This window comes from Colossoma macropomum, unplaced genomic scaffold (assembly GCF_904425465.1).
Source record: "Colossoma macropomum unplaced genomic scaffold, Colossoma_macropomum, whole genome shotgun sequence".
In the NCBI taxonomy this organism is placed as follows: domain Eukaryota; kingdom Metazoa; phylum Chordata; class Actinopteri; order Characiformes; family Serrasalmidae; genus Colossoma; species Colossoma macropomum.
The window spans coordinates 16,684,908-16,712,431 of NW_023494804.1; the positions used below are offsets into that span (position 1 = coordinate 16,684,908).

Genomic DNA, 27,524 nt, shown 5'->3' on the forward strand with positions numbered 1-27,524 from the left:
AATCTTCAGGACAGTCAGGGAGACCCCAGCCAGCTAATGTTGGTCCTTCACCTTTCCAACCTCAAAGGCTCTCAGATCAACTTGCATATGCTTTTTCAGCTGGACAAGGAAGCAAGCCCCTGTCTCAACCCCAGAATTCAGGAGGTGGCTTGACAAGCTCTTCTCAAGGCAGTTATGGTGCTACGTACTCCAGTCCCAGCTGGTATAATCCACAGGCAGTGAGCCAGAGTCGCCCAGGTCCCCTCACCCAGTTAAAGGCAAGGCTCTTTACTAGCCAAGGTGCCCCTGTAACATCCAGCAGTGTAAGGCCTGCCAGTGATCTTCCTCAGCGGACTGGAAGCCCTTACCTGACTGTGCCTTCTCAAGGTGCAACAACATGGCAGGCTCCTAGCAGTTTCCAGCCTGGCTTTCAGAGTGCCCCTTCCCAGGTGCAGAGTGCCCCTAGCCAATATGGAGCCCTAGTTTCAAGGTTTGAGCAGTACAGCCCAGCAAGTCAGACATCTAGGGCCTATGAGTTGTCTCGAGGGCTTTCCAGCACCTATGGTGGTGTGCAGAGCCCGACTGGCTTTACCCAACCAGGCTCTGTTGTGGGCTTCATGCAGCCCCAGCAAACCCCTGTGGCTGAGGTAGCATCTGGTGGCTCCTCTGCTCCAGTCTTGCCAAGCTTCTACAGTGGCTCTCCAAGCCTAAGCTCAACTGGTGATGCCTACAGTGCGGGCCTGAGTGACGTTTCCTATTTCAGGCCTGCATCACAAAGGGTTTCTGCCCAGCGTGATTCCTCAGTCAAAGGTTGAGCATCTACCTGTTTCTCTGAAATGCTGGTGTAGGTAAACTGGCTGTTTTGTCTTGTCTATTGACTAAAGTGATCTAATAAAACTTCAGTATTTGATCTCTACTTTGTCTCTTTGATTTCAAAGCAGTTTACTCAAATTGAGTTCAGGCTAACCTAGTTTGTCTACCCCATTTCATTGGGTATGGCTGCCTTATATCTGAGGTCTTGGTTCAGATTCCTCACAATTTTTCCATGTAAACTCAGACAGGTGGAGGTTTGCTGACTGATTTGGATAGTGAATAAAATGGCAATGTTGTTGACATGGTGATCCCTGGTTCCTATCACTACTGCTGTCTAATTTGGTGTATCTATGATGAACCACTCGCACCAAACATGTTTTCACTGACAGAATAATGCAGAAATGGAAGGAATTCTCCTCAAACATGGAGTGCATTTCCATGCACTCATTCTGATCATAATCTCATTATTCCAGTTATCAGATTATTCAAATAGTCATGCAAATGCCCTATTCAGATCTAGAAATCCAATAAAGAACTGAATTTTGGCCTGGTAATCAGATTTCTCAGTGCATGTATGCTTGTACTTGAATTTGTCAGATGGCTGTACTGAAAATAAGCAAGCAGCGTTGCTGTGAGATGGCAGCAAAACACTTTTAGAGCAATGAGGCAACCAAACATGAAATAAAGGATGTAAATAATTATCTTCAAGAGCTATGTTCAAAATTTCAGGTAAAGTTTTACATTACGTTTGTCATGTCTTCTGTGAATTTATTGGCTTGTTGCAAAGCAAAAATCTGATTGCTGTCTGACTCACGTAGACCTGGATTTTCCCATTATCTAATTACTCAAGTGCATGTAAATGCACTAATCAGATTACTGACAAAATCTTTGATTTTCTGCAGTTATTGGATTAAGTGCATGTAAACACACTCATGGTGGTTCTGGTGGGCAGGGAAAAATGTGGCCTGGACAAAATATTTGGTAAATAACTCAAATTTGCAGGAAAATACCATTTTTAAGTGTTTTCTGTAGAGGATGTTTCCTTTGACTTCCACTGAGGAAATCAAAACTTTTAAAATAGGGGTGTTTAAACTCTGGAATACAACTGTTTGCATGTATCTGTACCTGGAATAGATTCCCTTGTGGAAGTGTGTAAGATCTACAACAGAGTCTTATTGGTCTTGCCCTAGAAGGAAGAAACCCTGAAAGGAACCATGACTCAAAAGGGAAACCCATCCTCTTCTGATCAACTCCTGAAAGCAAAACAATAGTGGACTGATTCACATGGAGCGAGTTTTCTCTGATGAGTGAACGATGACTCGTTTTAAGTGTGTCTACAAATACCTTTAATGTATTGGTATATACGTCCCCTCATCCAATTAACGGTGAGGCTCTTTACTAGCCAACGTGCCACTGTAACATTCAGCAGTGTAAGGCCTGCAGTGTAAGGCCTGTCTTCTCAAGGTGCAACAACTTCTTCTAGCAGTTTCTAGCCTCACTTTCAGAGTGCCCTCTCCCAGGTGTAGAGTGTCTGTGGTGGTCAGTATGGAGCACTACTTTCAAGGTTTGCCCAGTACAGCCCAGCAAGTCAAACATCTATGGTCTATGAGTTGTTCCAGCACCTATGGTGGCATGCAGAGCCCGTCTGGCTTTACCCGAACGAGCTCTGTCATGGGCTTAACGCAACCCCAGCAGTCCTCTGTGGCTAAAGTAGCACCTGATGACTCCTCTGCTTCAGTTTTGTCAGACCTCTACAGTGGGTTTCCAAGCTTGAGTTCAACTGGGGACTCCTTCAGTGAGAGTCTGAGTGAACCTTCCTACAAGTCAGCATCCCAAAGGGTTTCTGCCCAGCGTGACTCCTCAGTTAAGTATTGAGTATGTGTGTGCCTATGACTATGGAATACTGGTGTAATTGTTAACTTTTTGTGTTTATTAGTGTTCTAATAAAAGCAAATCAATACTTGATCTCTACATTACTTGTTTTCAAGCTATTTAGAAATACAAGGGTCTGTTCCAGTTTGGTTTGATTAAAACTACACTGATGTTGCTGCTCTATTGGGCCAGTTTTTTAGTACAAAAAATGGCCATATAAACCCTGATGCACACAAAGTGACTTTGACACACTGGGTGATCTTGGTGCCATGTTGTAACCTGACCATCGACCATAACTGTGTTTGTAGTAGTATTGTTTACCAAAGGTTTTTTAAGATGAAATCCATGGTTAGCCATTCAATTATGAAATTTCCCTACCCCTGAATGGTTGTTAATGACTCTGAGGTAGTAGTGTCATAAATCCTGGGCTGGGTTATTCGCTTAGTCGTGGTTTAGAGTTTAAACCTTAATGAGTCACATGGGTTCTTAAGCTCCATTGCTGTGTTGTTGAAGGCCGCATTTTAAACTAAACCCAATTGCTGCATTTAAAACATCTGACGCTAGATGGTGCTGTGTAGCAGGTTTAGAGGTTCATCTAATACCTGCTACTGCCATGGTGTGAGGTTTAAGTCAAGATTATTGTTAAATCTGGGGTCAGTGTGCAGTATTAAAGCAGGTCAGCTGTGCAGCTCCTTGTGAGTGTGGGACACAGGGCTCGTCCCAGTCACGTGCCAAATTGTGGAGCACTATGTGCGACAACAATGTTGCTTGTGTGCTGGTTTGCGGTCAGGTGGTGGTGCAAGTAAAGCGGCTCTTTTTTGATGTAGCAATGCGCTTGTGGCCTTCGTCAAATTTTAGCTCAGTAGGTGAACTGGGCCCTTTGGAGAGGTCTCAGCAGATACCGATGCAGAGGGTGGCCTTGTTCACCAAGTAGAACACCACTGTGAGCTCTTTCCTTAGGTTGAGTCATTCAATCCACTCAATGTCATTCAGGTTCATGTCAGCTAATCATTTAAAAACCACCATGCATACTTCTATGAGTGAGTGGCAAGACAGTTTATAATAGGATTAAAAGACAGCACCGTACACGGTGCGGCCCAGTGATGTGCACAGACTTTGTGACATATTAATTTACATTGTGCTGTTAGTTTAAAACTAAGAAAGGTTTATATTCCGTGCTTTAAGTGTAAATGAACTCAACAAAGACATATGTTTTAATATTAAGATTTTTTTATTTAAAAAATGCAGTGTTTTGTATTTGGCTGATTACGATGTAATTTGACAGTACATCCGGTTTAGCAGAAGTTTAGCAGTGGATCAGGTAGACTTGTGTTTGTTCTGAAGGAACAATCAGGTTTAGTTTGACGTGCTGCTGCGTGTTAATTTCCTGAACTGGAGACTGGAGTTATGAGTTTAGCCAAACACTGAGACTAAGCTGCTGTCAAACTAATACAGACAAATATTGGATTTCATGTGTTCTTTTTTTGCTATCAAAAATCAATCAGGATACAGTCTGGATATGGCAAAAATTGGATCTGGGCTGGCAGTCTGTAAATACCTGAAGATTAATGCTTATGCCAGAGAATTCTGAAGTGTTTGGAGGGGAAGATGATGCACCTCCACCTCTCCTGCATCCATTATGTGGACAGTCATCTCTCCAGTTTGCCTGCAGCCTGAACATAGCCTTAGATCTCCAGGACCAGGATTGATGTCCACTGACCTGAAGTGTTAACAAGACACTAGAATTGTCTTGGAAAAGTGTTGGAAAATAGTGTCTTACTTGGTGCTAGGTGCAACCAGAAAAAGCAGAATTTTTCAGTTAGCTGTTGGACTGGTTTGATTTAAATAATACTATGCTAAGATTACACACTAATTATAAACATTTCACAAGTTAGTCTGTATAACTATGTGGCAGAATCCACTTTGCTCTGTGCAGCTCTGGTGTCTTGGCCTCTGCATTCCCCAAGAAAATCAGACTGGCTTGAAAAAATCCTCAAGTACATGGTGACAAAAAAGGAGCAGTAAATGAGGCAAGACAAACAACAGAAAAGCGCATAATGTTCGGTTGCCAGGACTGGAATCCCTGAGCTAGAGACGTGGTACCCAAACCCTCCTCCTGAAGATCTGCTTTCCTGCAGAGTTTAGTTCCAACCTGCTTCTAACATGGTGCCCATCTCTTTACCTAACACTAAAGCATCTGATCCAGCCAGTCAGACTTCTGAAGAAGTTAATTATCTGGAGTAGGTGTGGCAGACTGTTGTTTGAACTACAGTCCAAAGGAAGGTATGGTTGCAGTCTGTTCTGTTCTTCAACAGATGATAATCTATATATTAACTTTTCATCAGCAACAATATGCATGAGTCACGACAGAGCACAAATGGTAAGGGCTCTATCCCAATATTAAGAACCGTTTAGGAACCTTTAAAGTGTGTACTGCAATAGATTCTACACACATGCACACATGCTCTTTTCATCAGCCATCCACCAGTTCATTACAAAACAAGTATTTATTTTATTTGCATTATTTTTTCTAGCAAAAACCAGTGCATTACATGGAAACTTCACAGCAGTGATTGATTTTAAAAATAACCTCTGTCCCTCACATCTAGAACGCAGATGTGAGTGTTTTTTCTTTTTCTTTTTTTAATATATGATACGTGCTTGCAGCAGTGGAGTGCTGATGCCAACGGGAGTGATCTTACATACAGTATAATCTCAGACGCTATAAAGAGATATGAAACAGATCAGATAATGCAGTCTTATGACAGGTATCCTTCTGTACTCTGGCTCATAGTTAACCCGAAAAAGTGAAATGTTACATCATCTGAAAACATCTTTTCTCTCAATGTACTTTGAAATGAAGTTCACTGGTTTATACTTCTTTTGGTAATAGATGCCATCCATAAACTGATTTATAACTTTTAGATATGAAGTGGGGCACCAAATTTAAAATCATATTTCAGTCTCCACTCAAGATGTTTAATCGAGCCAAATAACATTAAAGGATTGAGAAGCCTGCTCAGTCTAGACAAATCAGTTAAAAATTCAATTTTATACTCTCAGATAAACAGCAGTCATACCAAACCAATCCAAGAAATAAAAAAAAATGCTTGGAGAAACTGGAGCCTGGAACAAGTCAAAGATAAAAGAAAAGAAAAGTACTCACTCTGAAAACCTGTTTGGGTTTTTTTTTTCACATGAAGCAGTTAATCTGCATGCCTGATTATAATAAGTGAATTAATTTATGAATTGATATTTATAAATAGCATTTCTCCAAAACCAGGACACACGCTATGATACTTTATCCTTCATTACTTATACTTCAGATTTCATAACCTTCATATAAGAGAAAGGCAAAAAATGATACAAACACAGAAAATCTGTTTCAAACCTGAAAAAACTACCTTGAAGAGCTGCTGATAATACTGTCAATCAATACTGGGTTGCATAAACAAATTCATTGGCAAAATTCAACACTGTTAATACAAAAGCTGGAAAGTAAAAGCTTAAACCTTCATCATAACCATTAACAAAATTAGTGAACATTTCTGGGTCAGTCAATTTCCACATTTTTACGTACTTCAATAGCTCAGAAAACTGACTTATTTTCCAATTTTAGTTGCCATATATTACCATTCAAAAGTTTGAACTTTACACTGTTAGTATCAAACCAGCGTGTTACGTGTGTAAGATGGATCTGTTGTGATGCTGATACTCGACAACTTTACAGCTTTCCAACAATTCATAGGAAGCTGTAATAAAAGAAATGTTAGATCAGTCTAGAACAATAAACAGAGCTGTAGACCAGTTCTATTGGCTGTAGTGATCCACCAGCTATACTATATAAAAGTTATTAATGGAGTAATGTAACAGCAAATACTAATTTGACAAGTGATTCCAAACTTTTGAACGGTAGCATTACTGAGCTGAACCCCTGAGTAAGGCTGCAGTAGAGTTTGCTCTTAGAACAGTATTCAGGGGTTGTGGCCTCATAAATTCTTTTAAATTACAAGCATTATTGCAAACATCTATATACATTCTGAGCTTTATATACAGTTACAGTACAATCAATCAAAGCCCCGCTGTTCAGACGAGGTAAAAATCTTCTGTGAAAAATGACAGTGTACAAGCAGAGGAATGTGCCAAAACAGTCAATAAAAAATGCAATACACTGAGCTCAAAGGATACATTTACAGTGGTTCTGAAAAAAAATCTTTAAAAGATTCAGTTCATTTATGTAAAGACCTCTAATTGCGTGGTCAGTGCTGTCCACACAGATGTGTCTGGGGTTTGACTGAACGGCCATAGAGCACTGAAGAAGCTGCAGTGTGAAATGCTGTGGACGGGTTCTTCATGCTTTCAGTATAGGGACTTCATATTGTCCTCTTGATATTGACTTCATTTTTTTAATATTGTGACCTCATATTTCCTTTCAATATTGTGACTTCAGATGTTCCTTTTACTTCATATTTGCTTTTTAATATTGTGACTTAATATTTTCAGTGTTCTTGATGAGATTTTCCATTTCCATTTCCATTTTATTGTCCCATTTGAGCATGAATAACATTTATCTCATCTTAAGCTGGACAGGTCAGGGTTCTAGCCCTTGGAAAACCAAAGCTTAAGGCATTTCATGGTTTGGAAAAGTTGTTCACAGTTCTGTGGTATCTTTGACAAAGACAAGACCATCCACTGACCTTGGAGTAAGTACACAAAACTAATCAGTGCCAAATTCTTTGGTCTAAACACTGAACGCTTTAGGAACATTCCTGAAGATCCACACATTCTGGATTACTAGATATTCCAGAGGTAGGTTTTGGAGTTTATCTTTGGGTTTTCTCATGACGTTCCCAGTCCGTGCTGATCCTGCTAAGCTGTGATTTCTATGGCCTCTGTGAGTGCGTGAACTTTGACCTGAGGGTAAGTTTGACCTCCGACTGAAGCCTTTACTCATCTTTCATTTCCTCCTTCATGTCTTCCACTGATTTTCTCTTGAAGAACCCGGCCTGGGAAAAAGCAAAGCACCAATATTACATTACAAACTACGCAAAGGCTACATTTAAATATTTCCAATACAAGAAAAATAATTATGTATTATTTAAATTAATAGATTCAAATAAACTGTGGGGATTTTAGAATGGTACTTACCTTCCAAAGAGCAAAAATAACTAGTGCCAGTATTAGAAGTCCTATAAGAATACTCAGGATTATGATCCACAGAGGAATTCCACCTCGAGACTCTTTAGAGATCTGGACCTTCACCTATAACGAAACATTTAAACAGCAAATCAGTTTACTGAACTGAGCATCTCTAACTACACTGGAAGATTTGAACACGGTTTTGAATCTTTGGCTCTGGCATTTTGTGTATGGATTAATATCTCCTAGTGTATAGAAACATTGTTAGGGTTATTTATGGACTAATATCTCCTATTCTATAGTATAATAATGTTTACTGAGATTATTTATGGACTAATATCTCCTAGTGTATAACAGTGTTTATTGAGGTCGTTTATGGATAATCGTCCCCTATTTTAGTGTAATGGGGTGTTTACTGAGGTAGTTTATGAAGTAATATTTTCTTTTTTTAGTAAATATGTGCATTTATTAATGTTGTTGATGGACTAATATCTCCTATTCTAGTGTACAGAAGTATTTTTTGAGGTTGTTTATAGACTATCTCATATTACAGTGTATAGGAGTATTTTCTAAGGTTGTTTATGGACCAATATCTCCTTTCTCAGTGTATAGGACTATTTGTTGTAAGAGTGTTTGAGTGCAATATCTCTTTAGCCAAGGTTGTTCTAAATGTTACTGTCAGAGTTCAATATGATTATACAAAAGCAGGGCTGTTGAAGGGGTTGTCATCTTACTTACTTAATCTGTTATTCCTGTAGGGTCTGGCCTGAATTTCCTACTGACTCTCAAATACAGAACATTGTTGGTCATTTAAGTTTTTGCAATTTTTCTGTGATGGATATTATTTGGGTGCAGCTATCTTGAAAGAAGTTTATATGAAGTTTTTTCTTATACAAATGAGAATTAAGCCAGGTTTTTCAACTAGTCGCTCAAGCAGTTTTCACACAAAACCAGAGTTTAGATGAGCTTGAGTGACCACCGACGATCAATTTTCAAATTTCATTTTTTTTTTCATTTTTTTTGTCTTACACACGATAAGCTACATCTTATTTCCAAAAAGTGTCCATTGTGCACAAACAGCTTGTAAAATCTCTGCAAAATAGCCCAGACTAATATAATGGGATGCCCTGGAGCAGCTGCACATTCCCAAAGCCCCCCTCACCCCAGCATTGGGCTGTGGAGCTGTGGAGTGATGGAGCTCCATCCAATATCTCTGGCATGAGTTGGAGTGATCCAGAACTGATTATCCAACATCAGTGCTTGATCTCACTAATGCTCAGTCAAATCCTCACAGCAATGTTCCAAAATCTAGTGTAGTCTAGCCTTCCCAGCAGTGTAGAGGCTGTTATTGCAGCAAAGGAGGATAAACTCACTATTAATATTCTCAATTTCAGGGGAAACACTGGAAGACAGGTGTCTACAATTTTTTTGGACATATATCCAACTCCATTTCTATTTTATTAAATCACCCCTTCACTTTATTCCTCATTTTGTTATGTTAACATTGGTTGAATAATTTGTGGCTTATGACAGCCACCTAGTGACAGTACTATAATTTAGAAAATGCTTTTAGTGTTTGCATGGTATCTTAGCCAAATTCCTCCGTAATATATCTCGCACAGATTCAAAACCTGACTTTTGCCAGGTTTAGGCTTAAAGTTAGCATTAATCCTACCCATGCTCTCTTTAGATTTATGTTGTTTATGTTGCTGTGGCTACACTACTGTCACCATGCAGACTGTCCTGGTAATCCACATAGTCCTGATCAATCAGAGCAGTGTATAATTTCTATATTTTTAATAATCAAGCTGACAGACCCTTTAATGCAGGTCTGCAGTTGTTGGGGTTCTGTCTCACCTCTCTGACTTCATCAGTCTTGCTCAGCTGGAAGAGGTCTACGTCCTGGTTCTCCAGCTTCGCATGAACTGTCATGTCGACACTTTTTTCAGAAAACTCGGCCTGTGGAATAAGCATGAAAGGCATATAAGAAACAGACAGCATGCTATATGTTATACTGTATTGAGTGCTTTTCAAACATAACTCAAAAGAGATGAAGGAGGCTGATGATGGAAAGTGATAAAGATGAAGAGCTTACTTTGATGAATGTTGGCATCCAGACTCTGAAGGTGGCATTGATATAACTGCTTTTAGCATCACGGGAGATTGAACAGCTAAATGACTTGCAAAAATTTGCTTCCACTTTACAGTTCTGAGAGAGTGAAAGGAAGAGAGAGTTTGCAGTTTATTTACTTCCATTTAAAGTTAAAAAGTTTTTTCCTTGTCCTGCGAAGGTACAAAGGTGTATGCATATATATAACTTTTTATTTCAGTTTTGCAATATTTAGTATTTAGTTTGTATTCTTTTAATTTATTTTCCATATTCTAAAATATTCCGTATCTGAACAGTTCCCAAAATTTGGAACCGGACCACTGGCAATACAAATGTACCATCTTTTATCCTGCCAATAAAGAAATGTTACAGAAAACATATACTCACCAGCAGATAGTTGCTGAGTGTTTCTGTTTTAGGCTTTGGGGTGTGATGTTTCTGTCGGATTTCCAAAGGGTCGACCAAATTTTTTTTACAGGTGATATTCTAAACCAGAATCAGATTTAGAATCAAAATCAAGTTCAAGCATTTTCTATATACATTCAATTTCTTGTGCATGCACGTACATAAGTACCAGGGGTGGGAATCTCTAGGCACCTCACGATTCGATTCGATTACGATTCAGAGGGCTGCGATGCGATTATAAAACAATTATCGATGCATCTTTTTTTTTCTATACAGGATCTTTTTTCTCACTGTGTGAGGAATTGGAACTTTTAAAGCAAAGTATTTGTAATGATCCATAATGAATTTACTTCCAATATCTTCCATTAATAAAACAAATGGAAGTGATGTGGCAAGTGAACTGGAAGGCTCTCATTCACTGCTCTTGTTTGGAGCATATGAGATGCTGCTGCCACTCATCTTTGATAAAATGCGCAGTTACTGTGAAATAAGATTCTGTGGCAAAGGATGTCCACGCAGCACGTTACAGCTATTCTACCCGTTTTCTTTAGTGATTTTATAACTTCGGTTTTGGTCTCGTTGTAGACAGTGGGGGAATCGCTGTGTCGGTAAAATATCTTCGAGACGGGACGTGTGCAACATAGCGCGAAAGCCCTGTTTCTCAATGACTGATAACTGGCGTGCAGACTGCAGGTCACAGAGCAATACAGACAGTCTCGCCTAGCTAGCTAGTTGCTAACAAAAAGGCAAAGAGAGAAATTTAAGACGAATGGACTTATTCGCATTTATTAGCAGCGCAGTTGGTTTCCTGGAACGTTAAATCTGCAACAAGAGACTGTCAAACACTAAAAAGTTGCGAAGATGGAGTCAGCTTCTCTTTCGAATTTTCCCGTTCCACCTTAAATGGTGCCGTATTTACATTTGCCGCCTCAGGCAGAATTTAAGGTGGAACAGGAAAATTCGAACAAGAAGCTGGAGAATGAGAAGCTGACTTCAGCCTCGGAAAACAGTCGAACATTGAGAGACATTTTACAAGAAACTATTCAACTTTTGAGGAAAAGTTTTCTGGTGGAGTTGGGAGGAAAGTGGCTATAGCTGAGCTAAAGCTTAAAGCAGAGTTTGCGTTTTCGTTTATATTTTGTAGCCTATACTAGGACATCAGCACATACTGAGACATATCGGACATAAAATGTTGTGGCTCCCAATTTGGTTTGATTTTTGTTGAAAGGACAAAATGGCTCTTCTTAACATTTGGGTTGTGACTCCTGACCTAACCTAGCTTTTAATGCAGAGGGTGCCGGTCAGATTTCTCGCTCATCCAGTTGTGTTTTTGTTATGTGCCGCCACAGACTGTCCGGGCGCTGCACCTCCGCATTTCCAAGTTCCGCCTTTTGCGTTCCGCCAACATTACGTTAGAAATTAAATATTTAGAAAATCGTTTTTTGACATTTGTAATCGATTCAGAATCGTTCATGTCCTCCTCGCGATGCATCTAAGAATCGATCCCCCCCCCCACCCCTAATAAGTACAGATAAGAGTTAAAAAGTGACACGCATGGCAGGTCCCACATAGTCATAGTTTACAGGAAAAGAGGTTAGAGCAAGAAGAAAAATGACACTGATAATGACAGGACAGTGTTTACAATGTGAATGCTGTCTAGCTAGTTAAACCTTTAAATGGCCAGGGCCTACCGGTCAGCCCAAAGTTTCATTACACACTTCTATAATTTAAGAAAAGCTTAGACAGTTTGAAGTTGAAGTCCCTGTAGTAACTGAACAATAAGGCTTAGTACACTGTAAAAAATGGCTCGTCCGTACATACATACATACATCTAAACCACTTATCCTTCTGGGTCACAGTGGGGTGCTGGAGCCTATCCCAGCTGTCATTGGGCAGAAGGCAGGATACACCCTGGACAGGTCGCCAGTCCATCGCAGGGCAGACAGACAGACATACACATTCACACACACTCACACCTAGGGGCAATTTAGCATGTCCAATCAGCCTGACTGCATGTCTTTGGACTGTGGGAGTTCCCAGAAGAAACCCACACAGACACGGGGAGAACATGCAAACTCCACACAGAAATGACCCCAGTCGGGAACTGAACCCAGGCCATTCTTGCTGTGAGGCGACAGCGCTACCCACTGCGCCACCATGCTGCCCCGGCTCGGCTGCTCAACCTAAAAAAAATTATGTACATTTTTGAGTTCAATAAAATCAGTTCAATTGCTCTGCTGAGCCATTTTTACAGTGTATGTAATAAGATAGAATTGTAAGGGGTTAAATTAGAAGGATAAACTGCCATGGGAAAAATCTATTACAGTGGCATGCTCTTCATGTTATCAAAATCAAAATTTTTAAAAATCAACTAAATTAACTCTTGGAAAAATTTGCGCTACACTTATTGAAGGAATGCTGCCATTAAATAGCATAAATTAATGCTAATGCAACACACAATAAAAATATTTTAAATTAGCTCACATAAACCTCACATTTTAATGACAAACTATTGTTGAAACTAGTGTTTTTGCCATAGTAGAATGACGTCTTACAGCATCGGGAGGCAGCGAGTCAAGATTTTACCCCAAATCTATTCAATCAGTCTTGTTTGGTGCCTGAGGTTTACTTCCTTAGTTTTGCACTGAAGCTTCAAGGCTAATGTAGATAATTTGTGATGAAGGCATTAGCCACCCAAAATGTACAGTATCTCCCATGTAGCCCAATCCAGAAAGAAAAACTGCAGCAGTATGAGAGCAGAGTGAGAGTGAGAGCTGGAGCGTTCAGAAGTTTAAACACACTCACATCGGATGTGGAGATGTCGGTGAGATAGAGCAGCATGTTATCTGCGGATGTGGAGTATGGGAAGGTGACTGTCAGCTTCAGAGGAGGAGTCTTCAACTCAGTATTTTTCACAATCTGTCAAACACAAACAGAGGGCTCAATTTAACTGACCTATCCATGCTCTGCCTACAATTGACTGCTTTGATAGCTACAGTTATGAGGTTAAATAAGCTTACTGCCATATAAACCAACATTATGAAACAGAAAGGACTTCAATATGCTTCATTATTAAAGCATTCATTACTCATAACAGGCGTTATACATAAAAATCATAGTCGGACTTCAGCTTAGGAAAGGTGAAGAATGGAAGGTCATCTCTGGTTTTCAAGAAATTCCCTCAGCAGCACCTTTTCTATATATGGTCAAGGCTAGACCTTTTACATGCATACAAAATAAAATCATGAAATTAATAGCACTTTCTAAATTTTACACACCTAAAAAAAGATGTTTTTTCAAGGGTTCTTTATTAAGTTCTACATATATAGAACCACACAGAAGCATTTCATGGTTAATTAAGATTATTTTTACAGTATCAAAATAACAAAAAAGCAAAAGGGCCTGAAGCAAACATTTGGGCACCCTGCATGGTCAGTACTTAGTAACACCCCCTAAAAGTAAATTCTTTTGTGGGATTTTCACAAATTTTTTTCTCGCAAAAGTCTCCTAGTTCTGTGAGATTCTTGGTCTATCTTGCATGCACTGCTCTTTTGAGGTCTATTCGTAGATTTTCAATAATGTTTAGGTCGGGGGACTGTGAGGGCCATGGCAAAACCTTCAGCCTGCGCTTCTTGAGGTAGTGCACTGTGCATTTTCAGGTGTGTTTAGGATCATTATCCTGTTATAGAAGCCATCCTCTTTTCATCTTCAGCTTTGTAATGGACAGTGTGATGTTTGCATCCAGATTTTTATGGTATTACATTGAATCCATTCTTCACTGTATCAATGAAATGTCTGCCATGCCACTGGCTACAACACAAGCCCAAAGCATAATCAATACACCCCCATGCTTAACAGTTGGAGAGGCATGCTTTTTTATGAAATTCTGCAGTTTTTTCTCCAAACACACCTTTGTTCACTACAGCCAAAAAGTTCTATTTTAGATCATCAGTCTACAGGACTTGTTTCCAAAACGCATTAGGCTTATTTAGACGTTGCTTTGCAAGCTTCTGACACTTAATTCTGAGGATGCAGGAAAGGTCATATTTGTGTAGATATCACTGTGCAGTAGAACAGTGCACCACCACTACAGAGTCTGATAAAACTTTCTGAAGGTCTTCTGCATTCAAACAGGTGTTTGATTTGCCTTTCTAGAAATCCTACTAGCAGTTCTCTTGGAAAGATCCCATAACAAAAAGAAATATATATATATATATATATATATATATATATATATATACATACATATATGGACATTTGAAAAACATGTCAATTTTTTTTAAAATGTATGGGGAAATATTACACCTAGCAATGTACCGTGCATCATGTACAAAATATATTAAAAATATAACAAGTACATTTTTTCTGCCATTTTGCAAAAATATAAATAAATACATTTGGAATATATTTTTTTCCCACATGGGTTTTCTTGGTGTTCCATACCTTAACTTGACCTCCACCGCTCCTGTTAACTACCATTTCCTAATTACATCATGAGCTGAGGAAACGGCTAAATTAAAAAAAACTCTGCTATCTTCTTAGCCTTCTTCTGCTCTGTGGGCATCAATTACTTTAATTATCAGAGTGCTAGGCAGCTGCTTATAGGAGCCCATTGAAGCTGATTGTTGGGACGAGGTTTGAGGAGTAAGAGGTGCCCAAATTTTTGCATGCCACTGTATGTACATGGTCTGTTAGACAGAAAATCCATTTATACTCTCAGTCCTTCTAGAAACAAAACTAAACAGTAAGTTTTATAGCAAACTAAATATTAAGATTGCTTTTCATCTTCCTATAATCATGTTTTTTTTTCTTACCGCATAGCTAACTTTCATCTCCTCTCCAATCATGCTAGTACTGTTGAAAACATCTGGCCATTTCTCCCCTTCTTTTATGACTATATGATCCTCCTTCATGTACTTCGTGCTATAAAAATAAAGAAGAGTCCTCATTAAAAAATTGACAATGTACTTTTTAATGAGTTTTTAACACTTTTTTTTTTACAGTAAGAACACATTTACAGTAGGAAGTCCTGTATGGCTGTGATAAGCCTGTGGAAAGCTAGCAAAATGCTTTTGATACAAAATATAATATTTTCTTTGTCAGTTTGCAACAACTTAACATGTAAGTATATGCAGATTTATTCACAGGAAAAAAAATTCATGTATTAATATTTGTGCCCATCTTAGCATCAGAGCTACCTTTGGTAATAAAGCCAATGGCTGTGCATTTTCTCCCCTTGTTGTGATGTCAGCTTAGGGCCAAAAAGGTTTCAAAGGAATTAGCACAGAGTTGCTTTGTGGTTACTAAATCTTTGCAGGGACTTTTCTTAACTACATCGAGTGTAACATCTTAAATTTGAAAAGAAGACAGTGTCCCCAGACTTGTGATGGACAGGCAAATTGCACTTACGCAGTGAATTCCAGGCTAGCCTCATACTTCACAGGGATGGATATGTAAACAGAGTTGTCGTCAAGCGCACTCTGAGGTTCTTCGCTATCACTAAAGCAACAAAAACAGTGACGTTATGGAGACCATGTGAAGTTTTGCACTGCGGAAAAACAGCTCTAACAGATAATAATCAGTACAGTACTAGTCGTCTCACCTAGTCGCAGTGATGTTAATGATAATGTCTTTTCGAAGGTGGGAAGGATTGACCTCGAAGATAATCTTCAGCTCTTCCTGTGAAATCAAGAGATGTTTACTTTACATGGCAACTACATCAGTACGTTTTTTTTTATTCTCCGGTTACACGTTTTAAAATTTCATGCCTCAAATTATATTGTATTTAAACAATAACTCTGGTTTGTTTATTTTTATTTATCTGTCAATCATCTGTATATCTACTGATCCACTTGCTTGCCTATCTATCTATCTATCTATCTATCTATCTGTCTACCTATCTATCTAAGGCAGAATTAGTGTAGGTGTGAATGTATCAGATGCAAGTAAATCCTACCTCTATGTTTGATTTGAGGAACGGGTATCCCACTGCACACACCACTCTGGTATTGTTGGGCTCACAGTCTTTATCTTTAGGCTGCAGAGAAAGAAACATTAGGAGTAGAAGAGCGGCAAGAAATACTGTTAATCATTACTGCTGTTGGACAGTTTATATATTGTGTGTAAGACAGATTTATCTGCCTTAGTCTATTAAACTACTGTGTAAATTTGTAGAAATCCATTGTTAGATTAAAAAAGGTCTTGAACTGTCAATTAGATTGATAATTAGCGGGAGAGCTGAATCGTGATCTTGGTGTATTAAAGCGATAGTTTGGCCAAAAATTCAGTTTGCGTGTACATTTTACCCTAAAAATAGCCGATCAGTTTGCATCTTTGGATTTGTACTGGAACTACAAGACTAATATGATTAAATACTCCACTCATGCACATGAAGCTAAATCCATGCCTAAATCATCACACACCTGCCTGAAACCATATGGAGTTGTTAAGGAAGTTGTTCATCTCTACGTCTTGACTTTGTGGTTTCTGACACTGTGTGACACACTGTAACATCTGTACTATTAACAGGAACATCACGTAGCTAAAAACAGTAGCAGCCAAAGTCTGAATTTTGGTGTGTTCAGCTGCGACATAAATGTCACAACTCTGGAACTGACCTCCACTTTGACGTAGTTGATATTTTCAGTGGTGCTCAGCAGGACTCTGGTGTTGTAAGCGCTGTCTCCGCTGTTTCGAATTTTAATGTCGACATGGAACTTCTCCTGGCTGGCTTTGATGATGAGGCTGGGAAAGGCAGAGGAAGAGTCACACTGTAATACTGTAAGGAAACAGCATTAAATAGTACCAACATGCTGAATTATTTGGTTAATGATAAACAAGAACAAATGAAATGAGTAAGAATCTCTCCTTTAAAGCTAATCTTTCCTTCACATTCTGCAAACATGTAGAGTACCAGTGGTTAGATAAGAGGTGACCAGAAATTCTCTTACCTCTGAAGAGTAAGTGTATTATGTTCTTATGTTGCACTGACTAAAACTGAACACAGGGGGGCAGATCAGTATATCAAATGAGGCTAAATCTTATTGTGTCCAAGTTTGGTAATGCTTAATGTTTTGCTGTGCTTTATAAGGACAAAGCATTGTGTATTATTGATGTAAATCACCGGCAGGCTCAAAGTTATATTACACACTTCTATAAACTAAGAATAGCTCAGCCAGTTTGCACTGAAGTCCCTGTAGTTACTGAATAATAAGCCTTAGTAATGTAATAAGTCTAGGATTTTAAGGGGTTAACTGGATTTAATGCACCACAGTATGCAAAATGCTGAATAAAAATCATTGGGTTCACTGTTTTTTTTTTCTCTGTTCCAGCTGATCAGAAAAATATAGTGACGTCGCGTATCATGAACATTTCTTAAGTATCATGATATAGGCTTTCTAACATATTGTCCACCTCTATTTACGCTCCCCTCGTTAGAAACACCTACCTTGTGCTTCCAATTACTGGTCACTTTATTAGGAACACCCACCCTGTACTTCCACTCACTGACTACTTTATAAACTCCACCCACCTTATAGCTCCACTATGTAGGTGTACAGTTACAAACTGTAGACCTTCTGTCGTAGACCTTGTGTGCCCACACAATTTATCAGCCCCCTTACCTTATTCATCATTGTTCACTTTCTGGCCACAGGCCCGCTGTTGTCCAGATGTTATTTGGGTGGTGGCCCATTCTCAGCAAAACTGACATGGTGGTGTGTGTGGTGCTGGTGCAAGTGTATCAGACACAGCTGTGTTGCTGGGGTTTTTGAACACGTCAGTGTCACTGCTAGGTCGAGAATGGCCTTCCACTCAAAAGAGCAGGTCTGTGGTCAGAAAGTGACGGATGATGAAGGGCTGAAAGGATGGCAAACACTAACTGTACATCAACATCAACAGACGATCGATCTACATAGCTAGTCTATAGCTGTACAGCAGCAAGGTGGGGGGTTTCTGATAAAGTGACCGGGGCATTATGACAATTGTTATTATAAGTGAACCATGCATTGCCAAGTGCAGTGAAAGTTCCTTACCTGCTGATGTTCGCCTTTGCTTGAAGATGTAAATTAGCGATGCACTTGTCATTGTTTCCACAGTCCACCAAAGCGATCTGCAGCAAAAGACAGCAATGCTGTGAATGTGTGCAAAGACGAATATAATATTCAGGTATTTACACATTCAGCTCTGACCCTCACACTGTCCAGTGCAACAGCAGCAAGCTTTCACATTCGCCCACTCACTGAAAACTCCTCCGCAGGTCACATACTGTTTGCACATTAACCAAATACGAAACCTAAAATCATCCTGTTTATTCTCCTACTGTCCACTGCTGCTGAGGACAAATCTTTATCAAAAACTCCTCTCATGTTTAGGACTGCTTCTGGAAGAGTGACAAGATCAACAGTGAGAGAGACAGAGCAAGAGAGAGAAAAGAAAGAAAGAAAGAGACAGGAAGAGGGAAGGAAGAAAGACATGACAGACAGAGAGAATGGAAAATAAATAGATAGATACCGAAATTTCACTGTGTGAGAGTATTAGAGGGAAAGGGTGAGTGTCTCCTATACTATACTTCAGAACTACTGTTGTATGTAATCATCACACACATGTCCAGTGCTCCGGATGGACAAGAATCATTTTTCGCTCCTTGAATGGGTGTGTCTGAGTAGGGAAACCTCCAAACTGTGCTGGACACCAGCACTCCAGGACTAGAGTTGTGCATCCCTGCTTTATACAGTGATAAGACAGCAGCACACAGAAAGCTGAACTTTAGGAAATGACGTTAGGCAACATAACTTTTCGGGCGGAAGATTTTCTTTTTTCTCTTTTGGCCTGGCAACAGGGTCGTCGAGTTCATGGGGTTAAATTGTACAAAACATCTCTGATATGTCAGAGGCCTTTTTAGCTCATACATGCGAGATAACAGAGGAATTTTTCATAACACTGCAGTGACTGCTTCCTGTACACTACTTTGAGATGTAAAAATGTGAGCTAACATGTTGTATGTAAAGAATGTAAACTAACAGATATCTTCGTATGAAAGTACGAAGGCAAAGAAAGAAAGTCCCCATAGAAAGTTAAAACTACCCTGCTACTAAATGTCAGCTTGTCCATACATGCAAGTGATTTTCACCACTGCTGTCCAATCTTTGTGTTTTACTTGCTTGTTTTATTTGGGCAATCATTAATGTTGAACCCTGTAGAAAGATAGAGAGAGATAAACAGAGAGAGGTAGAGAGAGAAGTAGAAGATCTGGCTGCAGGAAAGCTCACACTTCCTACTGATAGGCAGTGCGTTAGACACCCAAACACATTTACAAACAAAAAAGCAGTCAACTCTGACCACACTCAGCGTAAAAAGCTTTATATGGTTGTTATATGTGATAACAGTACTTTTTCTTTACCATATCTCTCCACTGACCACTGGTTGCTGACCAACAGCATGTGGTTCACTCTAAACCACTTGAGTTTTTTTGGGAGGGGGTGAAAGAAGCTGTCAGCATTTAAAAAAACTTAAATATATATATGTATAAATCTGGCAGCAAATCGATTTCAGGGGTGCAAAGTGGTCGCTGAGAAAAAAGCCTACATTCCAGATAATACATATCTGAAAAGATCCTGATCTGAATATGAGTAGAGGTTTAGCTGCCAAGGTGCCGCGGTTCTCAGTTGTTGCGTTTTCCGAGTTCAGTGCAGCCAGCGCTCCGAGTATTTTTCCAAACAAAGAGCTTCGTATATATTTCTATATAGAACCTTTTTGAAAAGGGTTCTATATGGCACCAAACAGGGTTCTATTATTGTTACAAGCCAAAGAACGCTTTTTTGATACACTCTTAAAAATAAGAGTGTACCAACCATAGTGCTCAACCAAGAGCACTCAAAGAACCCTTTGCATGATTAAACGGTTTTTGAATCCTGAAATAGTTCTTCAGACTGATGGATAATGTCTTGTGTATGGTTCTATATAGCACCAAAAAGTGTTCTTCTATTGGTATGATTTCAAGCTTGTAACAATAGAAGAACCATTTTTGGTGCTATATACAATCCCTTTCGAAAAAATTCCAGATAGAACCATCTACAGCTCATTCTCCATCAATGTGAAGAACGCTTTCACCATGCAAAAAAAAAACATTTGAGCATGCAAAGAGTTCTTTGAGTGTTCATCGTTCTGTATAGAACCATTTTCTTCTACTCAATTTATGAAGCAGTTCAGTACTGTTTTGTTTTCTTTTATGATCGATAGTTCTAAACGATGCATTGATGCACTGCTATTAAAAACACATTTGAAATAATGTTCTGAGCTTTCTTGTTCTATGCTGTATGATTTTTTATAACTGTTGTATAAAAGCAGTAGAAAGGGAGGTTTTGTGTTACGGCTGTGATGATCCACTGCGACCAGATCCCAGCCGTGATTTATTCACTATAACACACCACACTATCTCTTGTGTTCTGCTTAATTGCTGCCAATCTCCCACTGCATTAATGAATCAGCCAGGTGGAGCTGTATAAGGACTGTGTTGGTTTCCCAGCTCAGGAAAAGCTCATTACAGCGCAGTGTGTGTGGGACAGAAATATTCCCCCAAAGTGCAGAAAATCTCCCGCTTACATGTGAAACACTTAGATAAACTTCATCTTGATGGCTCACAGCTGTTACGCACAGAGGGCATTCCAAGCCTAACGCTAAATTGGTAACATCAGTATAAGGCAAACCAAAAAGCTCTACTAACAGCCTGCATTATGCTGATTGCTCAGGCTGTGGTTAGTGGCACAATTTGCGCAACTGACAGTAAAACCATCAACCCTCACATTGTAATACCTTCCTTAAAGGTGCAGTATACAATTTCAGTCTGATACACTTTTTGTTAAATTCAGCGAGAAAAAAAATCCAGTGTCCATACACAGCCCTGATTCTGTAAACGGAAAATAAACTAAGTAGCTTAGAGAGAGCCACACAACACTATTCCAGCCAGACAGCAACAGGGAGCACTCATACTTGTGCCCATGCTTGAAGAGGACGGGCTCCTTGAACTTCATGCAGCGTCAAGAAAGAGAGATGGCTGGTTTGCAGAGTTTAAACACACTGTATTGTGTGTATACTGTATAGAGCGCTTGACGGCCATGGTCAATAAAGCCATTCCTAGAACGACTGGTGACGATAGGGTGTGGCATATGTTTAGAGGCTTGTGCGTGCAGGGATACATTGTGCTGCAATGTCTGTCATAGCTGTTGGCTATGTTAGGAATGTATCAATCATTTATCCTGTACTTTCTGTACTCATCTAATAAGTCTGATTTTTTTTCCTGGATTTTGTACTGAAATGTCTTGATGGGAAAGGTTAAAGGCAAATAAAAACTTTTGATCACTGAGCTCCACCAGCACCCCACCAGAACAGAAGTCGGAATTAAGTTTACCGTCTTATTAAGCGATGTTGGCAAGTCCCCATCCAGAACTGGTCCATCGTCACTTGCTAACCCAAAGTCCAGAGACACCATGAGTGGATCCCTGAAGTCCAGTCTCTCCTGCAGCACAGAACAGAGACATGGCCAATCTGCCAGACTCTATGAACATATTTCTCCAGCTATAGCTGGAAACGCCTAAACCTGTACATTTACATTAAGCTGGTAAATTGTCAAACTGTAATCAATCTACGAAGCCCCTGAAGGGACATGATGTATTTTTTTTTTTTAGGTAAAAGGGATGTGGTGTATTTTTTTTAGGTAAAAATCTGGTGCGCACTCAATACTATGTGATGAGCACCTGATACTATCAAGTGAGCACCCGATACTATCAAGATATATATTGATAGTACTTGGTAGCACTTGCTAGTACTGGGTGCTCGCCTGATAGTATTTGGTGCGCACCAGATTTTTACCTAAAAAAAATACCACGTCTCTTTAGGAGCTCTGTATCAATTAGATAAGACGTTTGCTTTTTTTAGTTTTATACTGGAGCTATGAGGCTAATGTGCCTAACAATTAGCATGGTGCTAACTGCAGGCCTAAATCATCAAACACTCGCAAAAAGCGTGTGTTGTTCAGTATCTCAAGTAGACGTATGTAGTTTCTGACACTGTATGACACACTTAACTATTAAAATGAACAAAAGTAAGAACAGACTTCATGCTTCAAGATGGCTGCTGTTAGTGTTTTAGCTATGCAAAGTGTTTTTCTCTGCTAAATGGTGGGTTATAGGCTTCCATCATGTCTCATCTACATCAGCTTCATAGGTCTTGAGAAAATTTCAGATGTCAAACATGTCTTAGCAAATCAAATTTTGATTTTCTCTCTGGTGAACTACTGATTTAAGGATACAAGAATCTTTCCTTTTTACATGTATCCTCTTGTCTCTATGGCTGATTCGATGTATGTCCTATTGTGACAGGTGGAGTGGTCCACTTCAGTCCTGTTCTCTGTTGTTTTTAATGGACAGCACATGTAAGCCAGAGATTTAGAGCTGTCATTTCTACCCTGAGCGATATCTACACAGAGAGATATCTACAGAAGAATGCCCTGCTCTTTCTCTGCATGGCCTGGATGTAGTTATACCGTAATTGTGCCCGTCTTTTGATGCCACACGCTCTGGTTCTTGTTTATGAAGGTCTTTGTTACGCTACTTGTCCTGAAAAGATGTTAGGTTTTAAATTTGATTATCTAGATCCCACATGAAAGCAATTAATGCGATATAAATCAGAGTACTTAAGAGTCATGTTTTGGGACAAGAACCTCAGCATAAGAGGGGGAATAAACACTGCAAAACAGCACAGAACACACAAATACCTCTACTGGACCAAGTGGTACAAAGCTGCACTTTAACGTGAAATATTCAGGGAAATGTTTCTTTAAACAGATGATGCTCAGCTCTAAACACTGACACTTTAAAAGTGTTTTCAACAGAGAACTAATGACAGACGAATAGAGCCTATGATAAGGTGTAGGATCATGCAGCCTGCTAGAGTTTTCTTGGGTTATTACATGTTAAAAAAGAACTTAAGCTAAACCAAGATGTGAAGATGTGTGTGTATGTATGTAACTGTGTGACTTTGAACATGTGTGTTTGTAGGCAAGAGTGTGTTTTTGTTGTACAGTTTTGTTTCTGTTGGACAAAATATGTTCCTTTTTCACAAAAGCTCCATTTTAAAAAACATTTTTTGGTTCCTGAGGATAAAATAAGACTTAGGTTGTGATTAGGCTTAGAAAATTCATATTACATATAAATACATTCACAAACATAATATGTTTGGGACATAGTACTATTACATATACAGAACTCCAAAATTATTCATTTAATTTCCAGTCAAACCTGACCTTAAGTACAAGTTATTTGTTTTTCAGCATCAGGGAAAAAAGCAGGAAACATATCGACTAAAGTCTAATATCAGCTGTTTGAGTGTTCAGTGTGTCACTCTTTACCTTTATTACAGTTTCCATTCTTTTCTGGAGACTCACTTTCAGTTTCTCACAGAAATCTGCAGACACACCTCCAAAGTTCAGTCTTAGAAGTTGGTTGATCATTTTCTGAAGCAATCAAACACATTCAGTGATGTTGAGGTCTGGACTCTGGGGTGGTCAGTCCATTGTTCAGCTTCTTTTGATGTGTCTGCCTCCTTTTCTCAGTGAGGCTTCTTGACAGCTACACATCCTTTCAGACCCATAGCGCTGAGTTGTCTTCTCACAGTGGAAGGAAGGACAGAAACACCTGTGGATGTTTTCAGATCTGAAGCAGCTTGATTTTCTCATCTCTCTCAAAGATGAAAGCTTTAAGTGTTGTTTATCTGATGGGGGCAGTTTTGGTTGTCTACCAGGTCTTCCAGGTGGTTGTTAGGAATCACATTTTTAACAACAGTTTTCGAAACTTGTTTTTTCACTTATTTTCTTTTGACTTTCTCCTTCCGTATGCAAGTCCATCTTGTATCTAATCTCTTCACAAATTTCGCCTTTAAAATTAACTGGTACATAATGGCTGTTTTGACTGGAAATTAAATAAATGAAGGATGGCCTCTGACATTTGTATGGGACATATCTATGACCTCACATTCTGATACTGTATAAAACTGTGTGTGTGCGTGTGTGTGTGTGTGTGTGTGTGTGTGTGTGTGTGTGTGTGATTTTTAGGTGTGATTTACTTGCCGACATGTAGAAGGAATGATTAGTGCATAGATGGTTTTTGATGGTGGCATTTTTCTGGATTTTTCTGTCATCCGTGTCTTTAAACCTCCCTCTGGCGATCGCACGCAGAGAGTCTAGCGTCAGGTTGTAGTGGATCACTGCGCACAGACAAAGAGTGAGAATGACAGAGACACAGCGTTACAGTTGCTGATAATAATTCAACTATGCTTTAAAGCAATAATTCTAAAGCATTATTACATTTATAAAAAATAAATTATTTTCTCCTCTTATTCAAAATACAGTTGATCAGCCAAGGCATGTTTGGTGTCTGAAATTACTTTTAGCACTGGAGCTCTGAGGCCAACGTGGCTAACACTTATTTATGAGGCTTCTGACACTGTTATTTATGGGTAACACTTTATTGTAGGGAGCTGTTCATAAGGCTACATGACACCTACATAAGCTGGTCATGACAACTGACATAACCCTACATAAATGTTTGTAAAAGCTTATTCCATCTTCCATAAAGGCTACTTTAGCTAATTGATCAAAATTAGCAAATGTAGCCATTATAGTGAATGACACATTGGAAAAAGCCTGTATGAACATTTATGCAGGGTTATGTGGGTTATGTTAGTGGTTATGACAAGCTTATGTAGGTGTCATGTAGCCTCGTGAACAGCAATCTATAGTGAAGTGTTACCAAAATATGTCACTGCATGTCTTTGGTGTCAATAACCAAATAAGTAAGTTCTACAGTTTTAAACAAAAGTCTGGGCACCCTTGTGTCGAGCAGACCTTTTGCATCAACCATAATAAAGATTTTTTTTGCTTACCTGTAACTGGATTTGTCTCTTTCTCAGACTTTACTTTGTATGTGAAACACACTGTCGTCCTCACACACACCATGTCCCTTCCATTGATCTTACACGTCTGCTGCTGCAGGTTGATCTTGTTCGGGTCGAAGGTCATGGTCGCACGGAGCTCTGCAACATCCCGCGACCTAAAGCACAAAACCACAGCAGCAGCAGCTTAGCTAATGATTCAGAATGATTTTGAACGAATCAATTCGAGGGCTAACTCCAACATGTACGAGTCTTAAAAGGAGCTAAAATATATTCCCATTTAGAGGGATGAATTTGCCTGGGTGAGCTATGATGAAGGAAAACAGATGATTCATGTTCCTGCCATGCACACCCTAATCTGGCTGAGAAGTAAGCAGCTACGTTAGCTACCAAATTAACCATCAAAGCACATGGCTTGACTACATAATATGCTGTAAATGTGCTTTTTTGATCATCTTAATTTTATACTGAGTTATTAAACTTTTTTCCATGGACAACGACTTTGCTTTGGATAAGTAATGTGGATTTATTTGTCTTTAGGACAAGGCCCCAAAAAATGTAATGCAAAGCCAGAATAGAATAGAATAGAATAGAATAGAATAAATATGGTTTACGTGTTAAATTCTTGCTGGAAAATACTGCTCTAACACATAGAGGTTTGTTATACCGTATTATAGAACAGCAGCTGCTGATCACAAACTGGTTTTAGGCCAAAGGAGCTAAACTCCCATCCAAACATTCCTCTGATTTTAACATTGAGGTCAATCACTGGCTAAAGGAACACTCCTAATGGACTGGGTGGAGGAACAGGAAGTGATAGATGGTGAAGGTCGCCAGTTTCCGTGGCTCTGCTGGGCCATGCAGCTGCTCAGTCTGATCTCTTCTACAGCTTCACTCCAAAGCACTCTGAGAAAGGAAGTGCAGCTCAGTTCCTCAGTTTGCTGTCAGGCTCCAGAGAGTGAGATACTTTTGTGCAGTTCGTCAAGAAAAGGGTCATACTAAATACTCTGCAGTTTAGGATCAGATCCACTGACCATCCTCAGATTCTACTACCACCACCACCACCACATCAGTTTCACTGCAGTGCTGAGAATGATCCACCACCTAAATAATACCTGCTCTGTGGGGGTCCTGTGGGGGTCCTGACCATTGCAGAACAGGGTAACAAAGTATGCAGAGAAACAGATGGACTGTACAGTGCTCCTAATATAGTCAGTGAAGCTAATTTAATGGAGAATGAGTACAGAAACAAAAAGGTGGTTTTAATGAAGTGTGGCCAGTCAGTGTACGCTGTCACTGTTGGAACAAAATCTTGTATCTTTAAAGAAGTAACTTTTAAGCAATTTTTAAGCATTTCTGTTTTTCCATTTATTATGAAATTGTCACAGTTTGAGGGGAGCTGCTGTTCTCAAATGTTGAAAATTAAAAATTGGAAAATAATGCTGACCCTCTCTTCGTTTTTGCTGCCAGCCTGTATACTGTCTGTTGTACACTACCTGCTGTAATGACAGTGGGTGCTGGATTGTACATTGGATTGCAGCTGAAAACCAATAAAATCCTAAAGTATTTCAAAACAATATAAAATGAGCTACTTATGAATATGGTGTTTGATTGGGACCGAAGAATCTGTGATACAACATTAAACAATATGAAACAATTTTATCAGTCAAAAGACATATCAGGTCCTGAGTCCTAATCCATACACTCACACAGAGGAAGACTCACCAGTAGAGTGCAGCTCCTCCTATTCCTCCAATAGTGACGTCGATGATGCCATCATTATTCAAGTCCATGATTCCATGAATGGACTGGCCAAAGAACTTCATCTTTTCACCATCACCTCCAGCTGCTATTCGCTACACACACCACACACACAACAAACACTCTGATTGGTTCTCATCACTCTAACACAAGAACTTAGCAACTACTTTGTCCATGACTAGATACCATGCAGGGAATATTACAAATGGAAATAATGACTTATGCCTTAAGAAAGAGGGACAGTTAAACAAAACAGGGTAAATGGAAAATGTCTCTAAATTACATCATTTAGATTATATATTTTATTTGAATAACGTAACACAATTATACATATGCCTGTGAACATTTAACAGTGATTAGTACATTGTACACTGTACAGTGCTGTGAAAAAGTATTTGCTGCATAGTCCAGCTGCACTTGAGCTTTCGGTCACTAACTGATAGATAAATGTTTTTTTGGCAAACGAGAGACAAGCCTTTGTGTTCTTTTTGGTCAGCAG

At 39.3% G+C, this 27,524-nt stretch overlaps 1 protein-coding gene across 1 annotated transcript in view; it reads right to left on the reverse strand.

Annotated features, from left to right (window-relative positions):
- Positions 1-5,152: 5,152 nt before the first annotated feature.
- The window catches only part of itga1 (integrin, alpha 1), an 88,119-nt gene continuing 65,747 nt past the window's right edge, over positions 5,153-27,524 (reverse strand). The window contains exons 15-30 of the mRNA XM_036594286.1: positions 26,990-27,120; positions 25,256-25,422; positions 24,441-24,577; positions 21,726-21,833; positions 18,352-18,428; positions 16,936-17,062; positions 16,275-16,355; positions 15,921-15,997; positions 15,728-15,817; positions 15,133-15,241; positions 13,124-13,237; positions 10,301-10,399; positions 9,899-10,012; positions 9,661-9,762; positions 7,813-7,926; positions 5,153-7,670 (exon numbers count right to left, since the gene is read on the reverse strand). Coding sequence (XP_036450179.1) covers positions 7,611-7,670; positions 7,813-7,926; positions 9,661-9,762; positions 9,899-10,012; positions 10,301-10,399; positions 13,124-13,237; positions 15,133-15,241; positions 15,728-15,817; positions 15,921-15,997; positions 16,275-16,355; positions 16,936-17,062; positions 18,352-18,428; positions 21,726-21,833; positions 24,441-24,577; positions 25,256-25,422; positions 26,990-27,120 — 1,707 coding nt within the window. The 3' untranslated portion in view covers positions 5,153-7,610. The remainder of the gene's footprint in view (positions 7,671-7,812; positions 7,927-9,660; positions 9,763-9,898; positions 10,013-10,300; positions 10,400-13,123; positions 13,238-15,132; positions 15,242-15,727; positions 15,818-15,920; positions 15,998-16,274; positions 16,356-16,935; positions 17,063-18,351; positions 18,429-21,725; positions 21,834-24,440; positions 24,578-25,255; positions 25,423-26,989; positions 27,121-27,524) is intronic.